Source organism: Miniopterus schreibersii (genome assembly GCF_964146895.1).
Source record: "Miniopterus schreibersii genome assembly, chromosome: 1".
Classification (NCBI taxonomy): Eukaryota; Metazoa; Chordata; class Mammalia; order Chiroptera; family Miniopteridae; genus Miniopterus; species Miniopterus schreibersii.
In genome coordinates, this window is record NC_138101.1 from 163,366,080 (window position 1) to 163,386,450 (window position 20,371).

Genomic DNA, 20,371 nt, shown 5'->3' on the forward strand with positions numbered 1-20,371 from the left:
GTCAATTTGGTCAATTCAGTGAAAAAAAAAAAAAATCAGTCCAGCCTGAAAATCAGTCAGCAGTTACCAGAGGTTATTGAGGCATCTAGGTTGCTTGACAAGATTTTTCACGTTTGAATCCATTGTTTTCGCACTCTGTTACTTCACCTTACTCATTTGGGGAAATAATCTTAAAAACACAGAAGTGACATTTTAAAATGTCTTTCTTTAAATATTTATAATCATAATCAGGCCTTCTAGTGTATGTCAATTTTGAGAGGGAATAACCATTTTACCATTGATATATGATACGTGATCAGTGTAATTAATTGACGTTTCATGTTTTGTTATGGAGTGGGGAAGTGACCACAGTGACCACAAAGCACGTGGAAAACCGTGGAGAAGTTAATAAAAAGTTAAACTGTTTGAGGTTGATTTTTTTAAAAAGAGATTTATTGATATGTAACTAACATATCATCCATTATTAAGTGAGCGATTTAGGGATTTTTCAAAACTTACAGAATTATACAGCCATCACCATAATGCATTTTAGAACATTTTCATCGCCCCACTATAGAGCCCTCACACCTATTTGCAGTCAGTCCCTGCTCCCAGTCCTAACCCCAGGAACTACTAGTCTATTTTCTGACTTTATAGATTTGCCTTTTCTAAGACATTTTTATAAATAGAATCAAACAATGTAAAATTTTTTCTATCTCACTTCCTTCATGGAGCATAATGCGTGAGTTTCATCTGTGTTGTAGCGTGTGTCAGCAGTGCATTCCTGTTTTTCCCCCAAATATCTATTTTTTTATTGAGGTGTAATTAACATACAGCATTGCATTCATTTCAGGTGTACAACGTAATCATTCAATATTTGTATATACTGCAACATGGTCAACCATAATAAGTCTAGTTAATATCTATCACCATACATAGCTACAGAATTTTTTTCTTGTGATGGGAACTTTTAACGTCTCCCTTAGTAACTTTCAAATACATAATATAGTATTATTAACTATAGTCACCATGCTGTACATTACATCGGCATGGCTTTTAATCTCATAACTGTACGTTTTTACACCGCCACCCACCCCTCACCTCTGGCAATCATCAATCTGTCCTCTGTACCTAAGAGCTTGATACTGTTTTTATGGTTTGGTTTGGTTTGGTTTGGTTTGGTATTTTGTAGAGAGTTCTACGTTTAGTTGTCTTTCTCTTGTTGATTTATTTCACTTAGCATGATACCCTCTAGGTCCATCCATGCTGTCTCAAATGTAAAGACTTCATTCATTTTTATAGCTGAATAATATTTCACACTATACCTTCTTTGTCCATTATCTGCTTCCATATCTTGGATATTGTAAATAATGCTGCAGTGAACATGGGGGTGCATATATCTTTTGGGTTAGAGTTTCTATTTTCTTTGGATAAGTACCCAAAAGTGGGATATCTGGATCCTGTGGTACTTGTCGTCTTAATTTTTTTTTTTAAATTTTTTTTCAATTACAGTTGATGTACAATATTATATTAGTTTCAAGTGTACAGCCCAGGGACCAGACAACTATATAACCTATGCAGTGATCACCCCGATAGCTCTAGTATACCCATTTAACACCATACATAGTTATTACAACGTCATTGGCTATGTTTTCTGTATTGACTATATTGCTGTACTTTACATCCCCATGATTATTCTGTAACTACCAATTTGTACTTCTTAATCCCTTCAACTTTTCCACCATTCCCCCACCCCCCTTCCCCTCTGGCAGCTGTCAAAATGTTCTCTGTATCTATAAGACTGTTTCTGTTCTGCATGTTCATTTATTTTGTTTTTCAGATTCCACATATAAGTGAAATCTTATGGCATTTGTCTTTTTCTGTCTGACTTATTTCACTCAGCACAGTATCCTCTACGTCCGTCTGTGTTGTTGCAGATGGCAAGTTCATTCTTTTTTTTCTTTTGAGGACCCTCCATATTGTTTTTCATAGTGGCTGCACCAATTTACATTCCTACCAACAGTGCACGAAGGTTTCCTTTTCTCCACATCTTTGACAATACTTGTTATTTCTTTTCTTTTTGATAATAGCCATTCCAACAGGTATGAGGTGATATCTCACTGTGGTTTAGACTTACATTTCCCTGATAATTAGTGATGTTGAGCATCTTTTCATGTATCTGTTGGCTATCTGTATGTCTTCTTTCGAAAAATATCTATTTAGATCCTCTGCACATTTTTTAATTTAATTGCTTGGTTTTTTGGTTATTAAATTGTGTGAGTACTTTATATATTTTGGATATTAACCCCTTATCACATATATGTTTTGCAAATATTTTCTCCCATTCAGTAGCTGTACAGAAGCTTTTTAATTTGATGTAATCCCACTTATTTATTTTTGCTTTTGTTGCCTTTGCTTTTGGTGTCAAATCCAAAAAATCATCACCAAGACCTCCTGTCAAAGGAGCTTATTACCTCCTATGTTTTCTTCTAGGAGTTTTAATGGTTTCAGGTCTTACATTCAAGTCTATAATCCATTTTTAGTTCATTTTTATGTATGATGTAAGATAGTGCCTCAGTTTCATTCTTTTGCACGTGCCTGTCCAGTTTTCCCAACATTATTTATTGAAGGAACTGTTCTTTCCCCATTGTATATTGGCTGTTTTGTAATTAATTGACCCTTTATGCATGGGTTTATTTCTGGGCTTTCTATTCTGTTTGTTTGATCTATGTGTCTGTTTTTATGCCAATACCATATTGTTTAGGTTACTGTGGGGGGGTTTTGTTGTGTTGTGTTGTGTTGTGATTTTTGTGGGGCTTTTTGTTAATTCTGGCCTGAGGATATTTTTTCCATTAACTTTTAGAGAGTGGAAGGGAGAAGAGAGAGAGAGAGGGAAAGAGAGAAACATTGATGTGAGAGAGACACATCAATTAGTTGCCTACCACACGCACCCCAAGCAGGGCCAAGGGTGAACCTTCAACCCAAGTATGTGCCCTTGACCAGGAATCAGAACCCTTTGGTGCTCGGACTGACTGGCTAACCACTGAGCAACCGCAGCCAGGGCAATTACTGTGGTTTTTAATATAGTTTGAAATCAGGGAGTATGATGCCTTCAGATTTGTTCTTTCTCGAGATTGCCCTGGCTGTTTGGGGTCTTTTGTGGTTCTGTACACATTTTAGTATTGTTTGTTTTATTTTCGTGAAATATGACATTGGAATTTTGATAGGGATTGCATTCAATCTATAGATTTCTTTGAGTAGTATGAACATTTTAACAATACTAATTCTTCCAGTCAATGAGCACAGACTATCTTTACATTTATTTATGTCTTCAATTTATTTCATCAGTGTCTAATAGTTATTTCATTGTACAGGTCTTTCATCTCCTTGGTTAAATTTATTCCTAGATATTTTATTCTTCTTGGTGCAATTGTAAATAAGATTTTTAAAATTTCTCTTTCTGATAGATTGTGTTTAGAGTATGGAAGTACAACAGGTTCTGTATATTGAGTTTGTATCCTGCAGCTTTATTTAATTTATTATTAGTTCTGACAGTTTTTTTGGTGGAGTCGTCTACAAATAATCAGTTTTACTTCTTCATTTTCAATTTGGATACTTTACTATCTTGCCTAACTCCTCTGCCTAGGACTTCCAATACTGTGTTGAATAAAAGGGGTGAAAGTGACATCCTTGTCTTGTTCCTGATCTTAGAGGAAAAGCTTTCAGTTTTTCACCATTGAGTATGAGGTTACCTATGGACTTTTGTACATGACCTTGATTGTGTTGAGGTATGTTCCCTCTATACTCACTTTATTGAGAGTTGTGTGGTTTTTTTTTTATCATAAATGGATGTTGAATTTTGTCAAATGCTTTTCCTGCATCTTCAATTGAGCTGATCATATGATTTTTATTTTTCATTTTGTTAATGTGGTGTGTCATGTTGATTGATTTGTGGATGTTGGACCATTCCTGCAATTAATCCCACTTGATCATGGCATGTGATCCTTTTAATGTATTGTTGAATTCAGTTTGCTAATGTTTTGTTAAGGACTTTTATATCTATGTTCAGTGATATTGGTCTATGATTTTCTTTTGTCGGGTTCGTTGTCTGGTTTTAGTATCAGCATAATGCTAGCTTCATAAAATGGAAGTGTTTGGAAGTGTTTCTCTTTCTGTTTTTTGGAAGAGTTTGAGAAGGATTGGTGTTAATTCTTCTTTGAATGCTTGGTAGAATTCACTAGTTGAAGCCGTCATGCCATGGACTTTTGTTGCTATGAGGTTTTTAAATTACTGATTCAGTGTCCTTACTAGAAATAGCTCTGTTCAGATTTTCTATTTCTTTATGATTCATTCTTGAAAGGTTATATGTTTCTAGGAATTTATCTATTTCTTCTGAGTTGTCCGTTTGGTTGACATATCATTGTTTGTTTTAGTCTCTTACGAGCCTTTATATTTCTGTGGGATCAGTTGTAACATCTCTTTCATTTCTGATTTTATTAATTTGAGCCCTCTCTGTTTTTTGTTGGGAAGTCTAGCTAAAGAATTTTTCAATTTTGTTTATCTTTTCAAAGAACCTCCTCTTGGTTTCACTGGCCTTTTCTATTGTCTTTTTAGCCTCTATTTCATTTATTTCTGCTCTGATCTTTGTTACTTCCTTCTACTAACTTTTGGCTTTGTTCTTCTTTTTCTAGTTTCATAAAGTATAAAGTTAGGTTGTTTATTTGAGGTTAGTTTTTTGTTTTGTTTTTGTTATTTTGTTTTTTTGCTTCTTGAGGTAGGCATTTATGCTGTGAACTTCCCTCTGAGAATTGCTTTTGCTGCATCCCATAAGTTTTGGTATGTTGTATTTCCATTTTTACTTGTATCAAGGTATTTTTGATTTCACTTTTTTTACAAAATATGTTTTTTATTGATTTTAGAGAGGAGGAGAGAGAGAGAAATATCAATGATGAGAAAGAGTCATTGATTGGCTGCTCCCTACACTCCCCCTACCGGCGATCGAACCCACAACCCAGGCATGTGCCATGGCCCAGGAATTGAACCATGACTTCCTGGCTCATAGGTCAGTGCTCAACCACTAAGCCATGCCAGATGGGCTCTGACTTCACTTTTGATTTCTTCATGGACTTATTGATTATTAGTTGCGTGTTGTTTAGTCTCAACATATTTGTGAATTTTCCAGTTTTCTTGTAATTGTTGTATAGTTTCATACCATTGGGAAAAGATGCTTGATATGATTGGGCTTCTTAAATTTGTGAAGACTTGTTTTGTGGTCTAACACGATCTATCCTAGAGAATGTTCTGTGTACACTTGGAAAGAATGTGTATTATGTTGCTTTTGGTTGGACTGTTCTGTATATATCTGTTAACTCCACCTGGTCTGATGTGTCATTTAAAGCCAATGTTTTCTTATTGATTTTCTGTGTGGATGATCTATTTATTGATGTAAGTGGGTATTAAAGTTTCCTACTATTACTATATTGCTGTCTATTTCTCCCTTTAGGTCTGTTAATATTTGCCTTATATATAGGTGCTCCTATGTTGTGTGCATAAATATTTACAAATATTATATCTTCTTGTTGGATTGAGCCCTTTATAAATATGCAATGGCCTTTTTTCGTCTTTCGTTACAGTCTTTTCATTCCTCTTTATTGTGGAATAACAGTCTATTATATGGATATATCATATTTTGTCCATCCATTTACTAGTAGAGGGACATGTGGATTATACCCTGTTTGGGGCTATTGTGAATAATGCAGCTATTTCTATACTAGTCTTTATTTGGTTCTACATTTTCATTTCTCTTGAGTAGACACCTGGGAGTTGTTAGCATCTTTCTCTTTTTTTTTAATCCTCACCCAAGGATATGTTTGTTTGTTTATTTGTTTTTATTGATTTGAGAGAGAGAGAATGAAATTGATGTGAGAGAAAAACATTGATCAGTTGCCTTCTATATGTGCTCCAACCAGGGATCAAACCCTCAGCTTAGATATGTGCCCTGACCATCAGTCGAATCCACAGTCTTTTGGTGTATGGGATGACACACCAACCAGCTGAGCCACCCAGCAGCCAGGGCTCTTTTTTTAGATATTTGTAATGCCAGTGAATCACTTCAAGTAGTGCACATCAGTTTTGAAAAGAAATAACCATTTACCATTGTTACATAGTATATGATCAGTGTAATTAACTGATATTTCATACTTTGTTAAAGATAGAATAGGAAAGTGATGACAAAGGTTGGTTTTCATTTAGTTACAGGCTCCTGTAGGAAACCTGTTATCTTCCGCATGACACAAGACCCTTTTGTAAATTCTTTTATTCTTTTTACTCCCTGATATTTTTCTAATAATCTTCTGAGCACTTCAAATTACTCAAAAGAACTGCATCATAACTACCTATTATCTATTTGGGCTGTCCTTGCTGCAACTCAAATATTCATTACATCATCATTAAGAAACTCAGCTTACTATGAAATCTTACTGAAGAAGTGGGAAAATACTGTGTCAGAAGACACATGTTAGGATCGGGTATTGTTAACTCTTCTTTGAACAGCACTTAACATGCTGGACGAAGCCTGCCTTCAGGTAGAGCTCATATCATGAAAGTGAATGGTATTTAGCATTTCGGTCTGGTCCATATATTAGATGGTCCACCTCCTGATTTTCTAGTGTAAGAGTCATTGTCATCACCAGTTCTACAAAGCAGGGGCTTCCAGTATATATAGTACATTCAAGTTTACAAAATGTTTTTTCCATTCATTTTATTCATTCAACAATTCATTGAGTTCTAGCTCTATGACAGACACTGGTAACTGCTAAGCACACTATCTCACTTAATCCTCATAACAACCTTGTCATTGTAGAAAGATCAGGTATCACCCTTCATTTTGTATTTTACACACACAGAGATACAAACACACATATACTTTCCATGTCATTTCTGCTTCCTCTGAGAGGATCTGACCAACAGGAATCTATTCTGATTCCTATAAAATTCTCTGTGCATAAAATGACTGAATATTTTTCTAAAATGAAAGAAGATAAGAAATACCTGATATTAAAAATGGGTGACTTTGCATTGTACCTTTATCTCACTTTCTCCGTGTGATATTGACCTCTTGGCCAAGATAGGTTTAAACCAAACATCAAATTAGGGAACCTCAAAACATGATATTTCATATGTAACACAAAGGGGATTAGAGTTAATTTGGTTTTTCACTATAGGCTTATGTTTTACATTTTAGACAAAGCTTATTCCTTTTAGTGGTATGAGAAGAACCTATAATTCCAGGATTCTACACACCTCATTTGTATTTTCTTTGAGAAAATGTGCTAGTTAAAATCAATGCCCTGGTATTCATTTAAGCTCCCTTGCCTTCAATAAAACTAATTGATAAACCCTAATAATTAATGGCCTGATTAAAGCAAAATGACTTACATCTGCCCTGATGATTGCCATTTATAATCAGTCACTTTAATGACTCATCTTTTCTGCGCTTTGCTTACAGAAGAAAGGGTACGATGTTTTAAGTGAGCTGAATGGAAAGCTTGTATACCTTCAATTGTTTGTTTTCTATAACTTGAGATTGCATTAAAATAAGCATAAATATAACTGCCTCCTTAAGAGTAATCTTTCTCCCTTATTTCTTGTTCTGTTGTCTATGGCTGAGTGACATTGAAAACAAACCCCCCAAAAATGAAAAAGAATTAAATTATTTTAATATTCCTGGAGATATTCTTGAGAGTTGTAGCATTTGTATGTTTTAAACAAAAACTTGGAAGTAGCAAGTTCAGTGGCTATACACTAGGATTGTTTATACCTCAAATATCAGGTGGAATATTTCATTCAGATAAAGTGAAACTTAAATCACAGGAGCTATCCGCATTCCGACATTGAAAGAGATTCTATTTGCTTAATATTCTGCCACATGAATTCGGGTTTAGCCTAACTAACTAAAGTCCTAATATTATTCATATCTTATCTATTTTGAAAAAGGATATGAGGCAGCTTACAATATAAGGTCAAAACAATGAACAAAAGACAAAAAAATAAATAAGGAAATTTAAGATAGAGGGACATTTACACTTCTGCCTAGGAAGGAATCACTGCTATGGGACTTCCCCTCATCCAAAAATATCTGAGAAACTGGACAAAATTTATGAAACATAAATTATCTGTTTTCAGACATTAGGTAACAAGCAATACAGGGCTATGATCCCTGAGAGAAGGGAAACTGATGAGGTGAGCCTTATAATCATCCAAGCTTTCTGCCTGAAGACAATTTCTGGACTGAATCATAGGGAGAGGGAACTCATACAGACCCCAAAGGTCTTCCTGAGGTGAAAAGACAGAGTTTAGAGATCAAGAAGGCCAAAATTGCTAGAATTTATAGGGCAGAGTCCTGGAGAGGTAGGAACTATGCAGATAAGGAGCTCAAGTAATTGTCTAAGAACCTCCTTGAGTTTTTGGCTGGATATCAACCTATGGACTTATAGGATGAAATCTTACAAATCTAGACAATGAACTACTGTCTGTAAAAGAAAATTTGAGGGGAGCTATAAGCAAAACAATTTCCAAAGCTTACACAGTTCAGGAATTTTTAAAATTCCAACAAGACAGAGTAGAGAGAACTTGTTGGAGCATTCAAGAGAGACTTAAGAAGGGGCATGCTTTAATAGTGGAGCCAAATTAGCCCTAGAGTAGGGGGTTACTATAGACTATATAAAAACTCTAAAATAAGCCTCAGAATGACCTGGATATCTGCAAGTAAGCTAACTACCTGCCAGTATCAAGTCCAACGTTCTTTTAAGGATGGTAGCAATGTACAGCACTCAGCAACATAAGATTTACATTATCTGGCATCCAAATGAAAATTAGTAAGTGAACAGACGATTCTTCTTATGATGGATGAAAGGTTATAACCAGGAGAAAAATCAGTCGATAGAAATAAGAACCTCCCCCCTACAGTGATAATGGACTTAGCAAACAAGGACAGTTACTATAAATGTTATAAGTATACTCAAGGATTTCAAAGAAACCATGAGCATTACACAGAGAGAAATGGAAGACAAAAAAAGAACCTAGCGGAACATCTAGAGATGAAAAGTAATATTTCTGAGATAAAAATTTCACCTAATGGAATTAACAATAGGTTAAATACTACAGAAGTGATCTTGATATTAGAGATATAGAAATGATTCAAAATTACTACAAAGAAAAAAAAGACTAAAAATATGAGCACAGCCTCAGGGACTTTTGAAACAATATCAAGAAGTCTAGCATATATGTGTAACTAGAGTCTCAGAAGGAAAGGAGTGAGAAAAGGGGAAAAAATAATTTGAATAAATAATGGCTCAAATTTGATGAAACTCGTAGACCCACTGATCTAAGAAGCTCAACAAACTCTCACCAGGATAAATACAAAGCCACACTAAAGCATATCCAAATAAAAAAATTGAAAATGGCCCTGGCCAGCATTGTTCAGTGATTATAGAGTGTCAGCCCGAGTACCACAGGGTCTTGGATTTGATTCCCGGTCAAGGGCTCATACCTGGGTTCTGAGTTTGGTCCCCGACCCCAGTTGGGGCACATGCAGGAGGCAACCAATCAATGTGTGTCTTTCACATTGATATTTCTCTCCCCCCACCCCCTTTCTCTCTTCTCTTGTCTCTCCTCTCGCTCTCCCCCATCCCTTCCACTCTCTCTGAAAATCAATGGGGGAAAAATCCTCAGGTGAGGATTTGTTCCAAAAAATTGAAAAACGAATGATTTTTTCCAATGTTTAAAATATTTAGAGAAAACAAAATACATTAAGAACAAAAGTAAGAATTACAGCAAACTTCATGTCAAAGCTATTCATGCCAGAAGATAATGGAAAGACGTCTTTCAAATGATGAAAAAAAACCTGTCAACCAGGATTCTATGTTTAGTAAATATATTTTTCAAAAATAACACCTAAATAAAAATTTCATTAGGCAAACAAAACAGAGAGAGTTTATTGCCAGTAGACCAGCATTATAAAAAAAAAATGTTGAAGTTATTTAGGGCAGAAGGAAAATGATAACAGATGGGTGGTTAGATCTGCACAGTGGAATAAATAGCACCAACAGTGGTAAACATGTGGGCATATAAAAAAATTTTTTTACACTTTTAAATTTTTTAAAAAATTATTTCAAGCAAAAATAAAGATAGTGTATTGTGGAGCTTATAACACCTATAGAGGTAAAATATATAACAAACAGTAGCACAAAGATTAGGAAGAAGAAAATGGAAATACACTATTGTAAGTTTCTTAAATTATAAATGAAATATTCTAATATTATTTGAAAGTAGACTTTGAGAAGTTAAACATTGTAAATCCTAGAACAGACATTAAAAAAAAAAAAAAGCTTCAAATGGGCTGGCAAACTTTAGCACACAGACCAAATTTGTCTTACTGCCTGTTTTCATAAAGTTTTGTTGGAACACAGCCACATCCACTCATTTACACATTTTCCATGATTGCTTTTGCATCACAGTGACAAAATTGAATAGTTACAACAATATACCCCTCAAAGCCTAAAATACGGTCCTTTACAGAAAAAGTTTGCCAACCTCTGGCTTAGAAACCAATAATAAAGATCAGTGGAATACCAAAAAGAGCCCAGCTACCCAAAAAGAAGAAAGGAACAAAAAAGGAAATGTTCTTTTTTTCAAATAGTAAGATGTAGAATTTAACTTAACCATATCAATTATTAAAGGATCTATATACTCCAATTAAAAGTACAAATTGTCAAACCAATTTAAAAAGTGAGACCTACCCTGGCCAGGTGGCTCAGTTGGTTAGAATGTCATCAGCACACCAAAAGGTCTGTGGTTTGATTTCTGGTCAGGGCACATATGTAGGTTGAGGGTTTGATCCTTGGTCAGGGCAAGTATGGGAGACAACCACATTGATGTTTCTCTCTCTCTCCCCCCCCCCTTCCTTTCTCTCTTTCTCTCAAAAAAAAAAAAAAAAAGCCCTGGCCAGTGTTCGCAGTGGTTAGAGCATCGGCCTGTGCACCAAAGGGTCTTGGGTTCAATTCCCAGCCAAGGCCACATACCTCGGTTGCAGGCCCCAATTGATGTATCTCTCTCACATCGATGTTTCTTTCTCCCTCTCTCTCTCTCTTTCTTTCTTTCTCGTTCTCTCTTCCCTCCACTCTCTCTGAAAAGCAATGGAAAAAATATCCTCAGGTGAGGATTAAAAATTAAAAACAAGACCCAATTCTACCACTTGCAAGACTCCCACTTTAAATATTGACAGAGGTATACCATCCAAACCCTAGTCCAGACTTTTTAAAGAAAAACTTATAACAACCTATTATCAAGTGCATAATATATGTAGAAAAGGCAAAACTAACCTATAACAAAAACCAATCAGTGGTTGCCAGAGGTCAGAGTGGTAAAGGGGCCCAGGGAACTTTGGGGGGGTGATAGAAATGTTTCATGTCTTGATTGTGGTGTGCACTTGTCAGACTCATCAAATTGTGCATGCAAAATGATTGCAATAAAATTCATCTTTTAAAATGAATACAGTTCATTTTTTTAAATTAAAGGAAAGCAAGAGAATAAATTTTCTTCAGATAGTCTGAACTTTCTAGCAGTTAAATCAAAGGGAAATTCATCAGGTTATATTGCTCTTTTCTAAATACTGTCCTGAAGACCAGGCTGTCTGCAATTGGTTTCTGATTTAGTCGATCTGTGGTGGAACCCCAAAAGTTGTCTGTTTTTTTAATGCACAGCCAGCCTTCAGAGGTATTTATGTACATAATTCTCATTGTCTGTTATGAAGTGTGCTAATTGTTCAGGAAGAAAATCCCATTTAGAGTATATAAAAGCAGTATTGTTATACTGAAATATCTCATATGCAGTATTTTTGGTCAGAGAATATACCTTGGCCTGTACTCTCCTGAAGAACAGGCAGGGTCTTACTCATGTTTCTCTCCGCAGCATCTGTGGATTCTTCTCAGAATGAAAAATAACATTTGGAAATGTATTCATTAGTAGTGAAATTTATTCATTAGTATATGCCATTAAGTATGGAAAAGATTCAGCTCCTCCTCCAGACAAATTCATGCTTCTCTGGATGAGCATGTTTGCCCACCTGTTTAGTAGATATTTGTTCATTCACCATTTGCTCAACAAATCTTGTTTCTTGTCTGCACCAGGCATCATTCTAGAGACAGTAGAGAACAAAACAGATCAAGTCTCTGCATTCATGGAGCTTCCCTTCAAGAGGGGAGCATTGTGAGGCAACAGACTGACTTACGCAGATAGTATAGTGTGCTGATGCTGCTGCTAAATGTTAAGAACATCGAAATGGGGGAGAGAAAAGAAGTATTTGGGGTGGGAAGGTTCTGCTGTTCATGCTGGGTGGCTGGGGAAGGTAACATTTGAGCAGAAACCTAAAAGGAGTGAAGGAGCAAGCTATGCATATACATGGGAGTGGAGTATTCCAGGGATATGGAGCCACAAAGCAGGAGCCTGCCTGGCAAATGAGATAAAACATAACCGACACAGAGAGGAATCAGGAAGGTGAGAGCACAAGGTAGTAGAGCACAAGGTAGCCAGCTCAGAGAAGGCCTTAGACATTATGATGACGACTTTGCATTTTGCATTGAGTTGGGAGAGGAGTGGCATCTGATTTAAGTTTTGAAAAGATTATTAGCCGCTGTGTTCAACACAGATGATAGCAGAACAAACATAAAAATAGGGAGACAAGTTAGTAGCCTTGTTGAGGCCTGAGTGTATACGGTCTGGCCAAAATGCCTCCTCATAAACAGTAAATTGGTTTTATAATTCATACTGGGCTTTGTAAATTGCTTTCATCTAGCTAGTATTTTACTAAATAGAGCTTTAACTTTGCTACAATAACAATAGAAATAATTTTCTAAATATAATGAAATATACCACTTTTGTAGCTTGGTTGATTACCAGTAGAAAATAATGCCTTAAAATTATAGACTATTAGAGAGTTTAAAAAGCAATTTTTATACATTATCTCATCTAATCCTCATAGTTTTTTAAGATTGACACATGGCTCTTATCTCCCTACCGAGATGGATACTAAACCATCACATGCCAAGTTTGCGGCAGAGCCCCAAAAGAACTAAAGCCCAGTTCTTTTCTCCTCCTCTGAATCCTTTGGTTTTGTTTAAAGGTGTCTGTTATTATGTTCAAATGATGTCTCAAGATGTTGGTGGGGAGGGGGATACTTAATATTGCAAATTTAGCATATTGTTTAAAAGACCATCCACTAGTGAGCAAGATACTGTGCTTGGAAGGGATATATACAAAGACATATAAAGCATATTCCTACCTGTGAAATTATTACTTGGGGAGGTGATACTTATAACAGTAAATATGGTTAAGTAGCTACTAGTAAAATAAAAATGTCATGTGCTCAGTTTCAAACAAATGGTACAGACAGTAAATAGTAAATGCTTTCACAGTTCAAAGGAGCAGTGATTTTGATGACCTGAGTAGTTAGGGCAACAGGGAGGCAGGGCACCTGAGTTGAGGAATGGGCAGGCTTTAGTCAGAAAATGTTGAGGAAGGGTTTCTAAACCTGGAATGAAGACTGAGGGGTGGAACAGGACACGTAGAATGAACAGAGGCTTAGTGATGGGGTTTGGGGATGTTTTCTTGAGACAATGATTAATGGTTTAGCCGGAATACAAAGGTTGGTTTGAGGATAACTGGGTGACTACTACTTTCATACATAAAGTATTCATGAAAACTAGGCTGAGAAGTGAATGTGTGTAAGTCATACATGTATGTTAAACAAGATGTTGGAGAGCTGAAAAATCCAGTAAATTTCTTATTTACACTTTGCCTTTTACAGTATAATCTAGCAGCTTTATGGTTTTATTCTTTCTCTTTCTGTTGATCCACTTAAGTCAAATATGTGTCTGATTAAAGCTAAAGGTTTGTTAATTTTAGCATATCTCATGATTTACAGACAGCTCCTTCCAGGAGCTTAACATATTTGTTCATTTACTGTCTCCATCTGATGTGGTAGCTTAAGAGTGGCTTAAGGGTATCGATATATAAAAGAGCAAATTATCCAAAGAAAAATACTCAAAGCTGAGGACCTGTAATGAGAATTAGGTTTGGAAAAAAAGACCAGGCTAACATTTCTTTCAATTCAGCAAATGTTGAGTGTCTCCTGTGGCTCTCTCTGATTTATTTGTATTGTGCTAAATACTGGGGCACATTTGAAGGTATCACCCTGTTCTTAAGGCATTCACATTTTGGTTGGGGGGAGAGTGCCAGAGAATATTTAATTTCCTCCTCAAGAGAGAAATGATGTAGTGTTTAATATGTTGATGGTGTAAGATTTATACTGAAATTGGGGAGACTAAAGGCAGAAGGACAGGCAGTAAAAGAGCTTACACCTGCATAGGCTACCAACTTGTATTCAGAGAGACACACCCTCCCCCTCAAAGGAAGTAGGCAATGTGTGTCATCTGAAGGGCATGCTCCAGAAACGTGTTCTACAGCTACCGTCTGATCACTGAAGCAGAATCATCAGGAAATCGTACCGTGTGTTCATGGTTTCCATTCCTTTATTTTCTCCTCCATTCAACAAATACTTAATAAGCCTTTACTCTATGCCTGGCACCCTTCTAGGTGCTGGGAATAGAATAGTGAATAAAAAAGACAAAGTCCCTGCCTTCGTGGAATTTACATTGTAGTGTCAGTCAGGCAACTCTAAATAGCTGGTGCATGAGAAAGTACCTAGCCTATTGCCTGTCACATAGTAGGTAGGGTTGAGTCATTGTTAATTGCAGAGTTTGAACTTGAAGTCTGAATTAAGTAGCTGCCTACTCTTGGCAGGATACTTTGTTGGGGTACCCTAATGCAGGGTAGGAGCAGGAGGAGATTAACTCATTTATAGATTTTTTTAATAAGTGTTATATTAAAGATGATGAGTCCCATGTTCAGTTTTGGGGTCGTTAAAATTATATGCTATATTAAATATAACAAGTTGCCTGTTCCTGACCACTTTTGCCATAGAAGATGGAAGGTTGAAGCAGGTGCAGTTCTGTACCGTCAGAAGCAGTGTGCTCTTGTCCTGCTTGGATGATTTTTGTGGGCTCCCTGAATTCCTGAAAAGGCTCATTGTTGTCACTGACGATGCTTCACAGAAACCCTTTGTGTCGTTATTTAGCAACTGACTGCCTTGGCAAAAGCTATGTCAGTTCTTTTGTTAACTATAACAGCAGTCAAAAATTATGTAAGGAAAGAGAAGGCTAAATGAAACAAAGACTGATAAGTGCACACAGGCACACACATGCATCTGTTAGATTGGTTTCTGAGTGTCATCGGACGGAGCATTTGTCACATAAAACCAGAAAAAAGCAATACTGCATATAGTTTTTCATTTTTTGTTCAGCTCTGACCTGTTACCAGCAACATACGAATTCTTTTCCTTGTTGGCTTCCCTTTGGCCTTATTGTTCATCAAATGGGAGTAAATAGTTTCATACTGAGAGCGAAGTAAGCCCTTTTGTGCAAATTCTTTGCAAGATTACAATGTCTTATCTACCTGCTTTTCCTAAAAGGCTGGGGATAGGATGATGGGTGTATTTACTGTTGTTGGAAGCCAAGGTTTTTGACTTTCACTTGAAATCAGCCCTTGCTTCTGTAGAAACCAGAAATGTTGGCAGTGGAGGAGTTAGGACCTCACAATCATTTGCCTCCAGCTGAAGTGCCGTGCGTCAAACCTGTGATCAGAATTTCAGGTTGAACAGAGGTCGTTTCTGCAGTACAGTACGGTGTGTGTGCCCTCTTTTTAGAACAAGCACTGTTTATAGAATTAGTTATATGGACTTTTCTCATCCCTTTTAGATGTGAAGCCCTCCAATATGCTAGTAAACACCAGAGGGCAGGTCAAGCTGTGTGATTTTGGAGTTAGCACTCAGGTAGGTCTCTTTTCCCTCCCCATCTGCTTTCCTCTCTGCAACATGCACTTTTTATTTCCCGCCTCCTCTCTGGACTGAAGAGTTGCCTAGCCGCTAGACAAACAGAACTCTGCTTTTTCTCCTCGGCTGGGAGTGTGTTATTCATTTTTAATCTCCGAGCGAGTTTCCTTCATCAGAATATGATTGTTCATTGTTTAATGACAGTAAAAACTGCTGATATTGTAATTACTACTTACGAATAGCAAACTTCATTGATATGCAGCTTTGATATGAAAGCGTTTTGGCCAGACAAAAGGGAGGGCAGAGTGGGAGCTGTGCCTGGGGAGCCCAACTGGCCCACAATAAAAATTAATATTGGGAGCAACAATGGTGGAGGGCCATTACAATGTGCAGCACAAATTTTAATTAATTTCCATTTTGGGCCTCCCCTGAGAACCCCGGTGATAGTGACCCATGAGCGTGCTGTGATGTTGATTTGAATTGCAGCCACCTTTACTCCCAGCTAAACATGGAGACCAAAGCGAAGGTCATCGTTGTATTATGAGTTGTCAAAGTCTGTTATCCCTCCAGCGTATTTAGTGTTCCTTTCATTCTAGTAATGCATGGAGCTTCATTCACATCTTGAGCCATTTGACTAAAAAATGAGTGTATTCAAATTCTACTTCAAATTGACTTTTTATATCAGGCGGGTTTGGGGTACTAAAGCGATAAGCATTCTGCTTAAGTGAATTGTTTAAGGTTATCTGCTGTAAACTGTAATGCTGTACTTGTTTAAATGGAAATCACATTCAAAAGAAAAAAGAGATTTAACCATTTTTAATGCCTTTGTAGATAAATTTGTTCCCTTTTACATAATTTTTAGTTGATTTATAGAAATGATGATTGTAGGTTAAATGAGGAATAATTGCCCATTTTATTTCCACATTATCTTTATATTGTTCTAACAGACTGTTTTGTCTCATAGCTGGTGAATTCTATAGCCAAGACGTATGTTGGAACAAATGCTTATATGGCAGTAAGTAAACTTATGCAAAAATAACATTTAAAACCAACGCCTTTATGTACTTGGTAATGTATAATTCTTGAATTAATTCCACAGCTTTAGCCTAACAGATCATAAGTTGCAAAGTCAATTCAGTCATGATTCGATTTTTAAACCTTTCTAAAAGACATTAGGATTTATATAGGAGGTACCAACTTAGCTGACTTTGTTGACTTAACTGGTTGGCTCAAGTGTGAAATTGCTGAGTTTTGAAGTTTAATCCAATAGAAAAATTACACCTTATAGCATATTGGCTACTTTGCCACATTGCTTATTTAATTAACCCTCAAGTATACCAAATTGCCAGCCAATAGGATTGGTTGTCTTTTTCCAGGAATACAAACATGCTTTGTCATCTGATCAAAATTAAATTATTGATGTGGCCAACTATTACTTATGGATCTCTGAATGTAAGGGTTTAGCAGGCAGTTCTCTTTAGACCTTGTACATCTGTATTGTTTACTTGTTGGGTTCATGCCTATTGTAAGATTACTTATTTAGTTACACAGAAATAAATTTACCAAGAATAAAAAGTAGAAGCATAGAACTGTTTCAAAGACTGATGTGGATTTGGCTTTGACCTTTTTCTTTTTCCTACCTTTCAAGAAGGGAAGTTTATATATGTGTCCATAAAAATGCTTTTGTTCATTGGTTTCCACAGTCACTTCAAGAGTTTGCAGGTTGGGAGAGACAAGCAGGAAGTTTATCGAATATCATTTTTGGAGCAAAGTTTTGTTTTAACATCTTAATGCTAGTTTCTTTATTGAGGGTTTTAGATTTATTCAGATAGTTCATTCCATTTCTAGTAATCTTTATCTACATATCATAAAGTTAAACGATGTTAGTATGGACAGAACCCTAGATTTTATTCTCAGTAGTCTTTGTTCATATATTGTCTTGATAAAAAGATCTTAATATGGATGGAACCCCGAACCTTTTCTCAGAACAGTACTGAGCATTTACTTATTTATTTATTTATTTTAAATATATCTTTATTGATTTCAGAGAGAGGAAAGGAGAGGGAGAGAGAGATAGAAACATCAATGATGAGAGAGTCATTGATCAAGCCCGCAACCGGGGCATGTGCCCTGACCGGGAATCGAACCCCAATCGCCTGGATCCTAGGTCGACGCTCAACCACTGAGCCACGCCCAGCCGGGCCTGAGCATTTTTTTAATTGAGATACCAGGATAGTTAATTTTCATTTTGTTTTGTTTTTAAAGAAAATTCATTGATTCTTATTTTTCTAGGTAATGTGAAAAATATATATATTAACCTCCTGGCTCTGCCAGGTTAGCTGAAATTGGTGAGCCGCCTTTATAATTAACAAAACGCTGCAAATGCCACAATTTCAGTCCTTGAAAGAATATGGAACACTGATTTAAAAAAACACACAACTATAAATGAAGCAACTTCTCAACTACCCATCATGTTCTTAGTAGCTTTAAATTGCTCTAATAATTAAGTCGCATTATGTTCGAATGTGCAAATCCAGATCACACTTGTCTTTCCCAGGTGTACATTAAAGAAATTACTTTCTTCCTTTTTGTTTATGGATGAATGTGATGCGTCCATCTGTTAATTGAAGTGTGAGGATTAAAATTACCAAACGTTAGCTCAGGTTGGCACAGCTAAAATTGCTTTGCTTCTTGGGTGAGTGAATTTAGTCATCAACTTTTTAGTTCAAGCTGTAAAAAGCTTAAGAAACCTAGGAAGCGACAAGTGATAGCCTGATAGTAAGCTTCGCGCAATTCAGCAGGCCCTCGTTGGCCACATCCTTTCCTGACTGCTGTGAGAGCAGAGGTGGAGAGGGGGAAGAGAGAAATAACTTTGAGTATTCTGTTCTGGGTGTTTATCCCTGCCTTCTCTCTGTTGACAGCCTCATAAGGGAGAAGGGCTAGGCTTTTTTTTTAAACCACCGTTGATTCTCATTTTAGCTGGTCTATTTTGTAACTTTGAGTTCTACATGAGGATCTCTTCCAAGTGTCAGTGAACTGCATACAGCTCTCAGGCCAAATTCAGCTTATTGCCTGTTTCTGTAAAGAAGATTTTAAAGGTACACAGTACTATGCAGACACACACACAAATGAGTACATGTAAGACTAGTGAAATCTGAATAAACTGTGAACTGTACCAGCATCAATTTCCTGGCCATGATATTGTATTATATATAATACTACCATTGGGGGGAACTGGGTGAAGGGTGCACAAAACCTCTATTAGCTATATATTTAACTTCTTATGAATCAGTAAGTGTTTCTAAATTAAAAATCAAAGTAAAAAAAGAAAGTTTTATTGAAATATGGTCATACCCACTTGTTTACATACTGTCTGTGGCAGCTTTAGCACTACAGTGGCAGAGTGGAATAGTTGTGACAGTTGCAGCAGCGACCATATGGCCCACAGAGTGACAAATACTTAGTATCTGGCCCTTTACAGAAAAAATTTGCCAACCTCTGATCTATGCCAGTGAAAACTGTATCTGAAACTGAGTACCTTCAATTGATCAACCAGTATTTATTAAGCACCTTCTGTGCTTTTAGGTACAGTGGAACCACTCTGTAATCCACGTAAGACATGGGCAGAACAGGAACACGGGATTATATACGGCCACATTATGTGTGATATAGGAAAGACTTAGGCTGTACCAAACATCATTTAAAGAATAAGAAGGCATACAATGTAGAATTTGATGAGTCAAGCTGTCTGTGAAAAGGGCACTAAGAAGAAAGGGATCCCTGTGGAAAGATGAGCAGCGACTCAGAAATAGAAGGTGAAGAGGTAAAGGACGATAATAAATTCTGGGAATATATAATCAGAGGTCATCTGATATAATACCCGCATTTTATATCCATTGCCCTCACCTTATAGTCATACATACTTCTATAGTGATAATAACAATAGCTAAAAATTAAACTATGTGCCAGTTACTCATAAACTCCTACATATATTAACTATTTAAATCCCCACAACAACCCTATGATGTAGGTAATATTCTCATTTTACATATGAAGAAACCAAGGGATAGAGAAATTAAGTGACTTACCCAACTTCATCCAACTATTAAGTGGCAGAGTCAGGATTCAGACTTAAGCAATTAGACTCTAGAGACTAAATTCTTTACTGTTGTGCCTCTCACCATATATCTAAATTATTTGTGTTACTCCAAATCTAGAATATGAAGTTCACAGGGGCACGATTTATTCTGCTCATTATATTCAGTCCCTCATACAGTGCTAAATGAATGAATTCGTAAAAACTGTATTTCAAATATGACTTGTTCACTAATTATAAGCAAACCATTTTTTTATATTAAGTATCTTACTTTCATTATACAGTATAATGACCCCCCAAATTACTCAGATACACTTAGCTAGGCTGCTCAAATATTGAAAAGAAAATAA

The 20,371-nt window shown here is 36.3% G+C and overlaps 1 protein-coding gene across 3 annotated transcripts in view; it reads left to right on the top strand.

Annotated features, from left to right (window-relative positions):
- Window positions 1-20,371, top strand: part of MAP2K5 (mitogen-activated protein kinase kinase 5) — a 238,893-nt gene that overhangs the window by 114,811 nt on the left and 103,711 nt on the right. For all 3 annotated transcript variants that reach the window (XM_081134329.1, XM_081134330.1, XM_081134331.1), the window contains exons 14-15: window positions 15,852-15,925; window positions 16,890-16,940. In XM_081134329.1, the coding sequence (XP_080990455.1) occupies window positions 15,852-15,925; window positions 16,890-16,940 (125 nt within the window). The remainder of the gene's footprint in view (window positions 1-15,851; window positions 15,926-16,889; window positions 16,941-20,371) is intronic.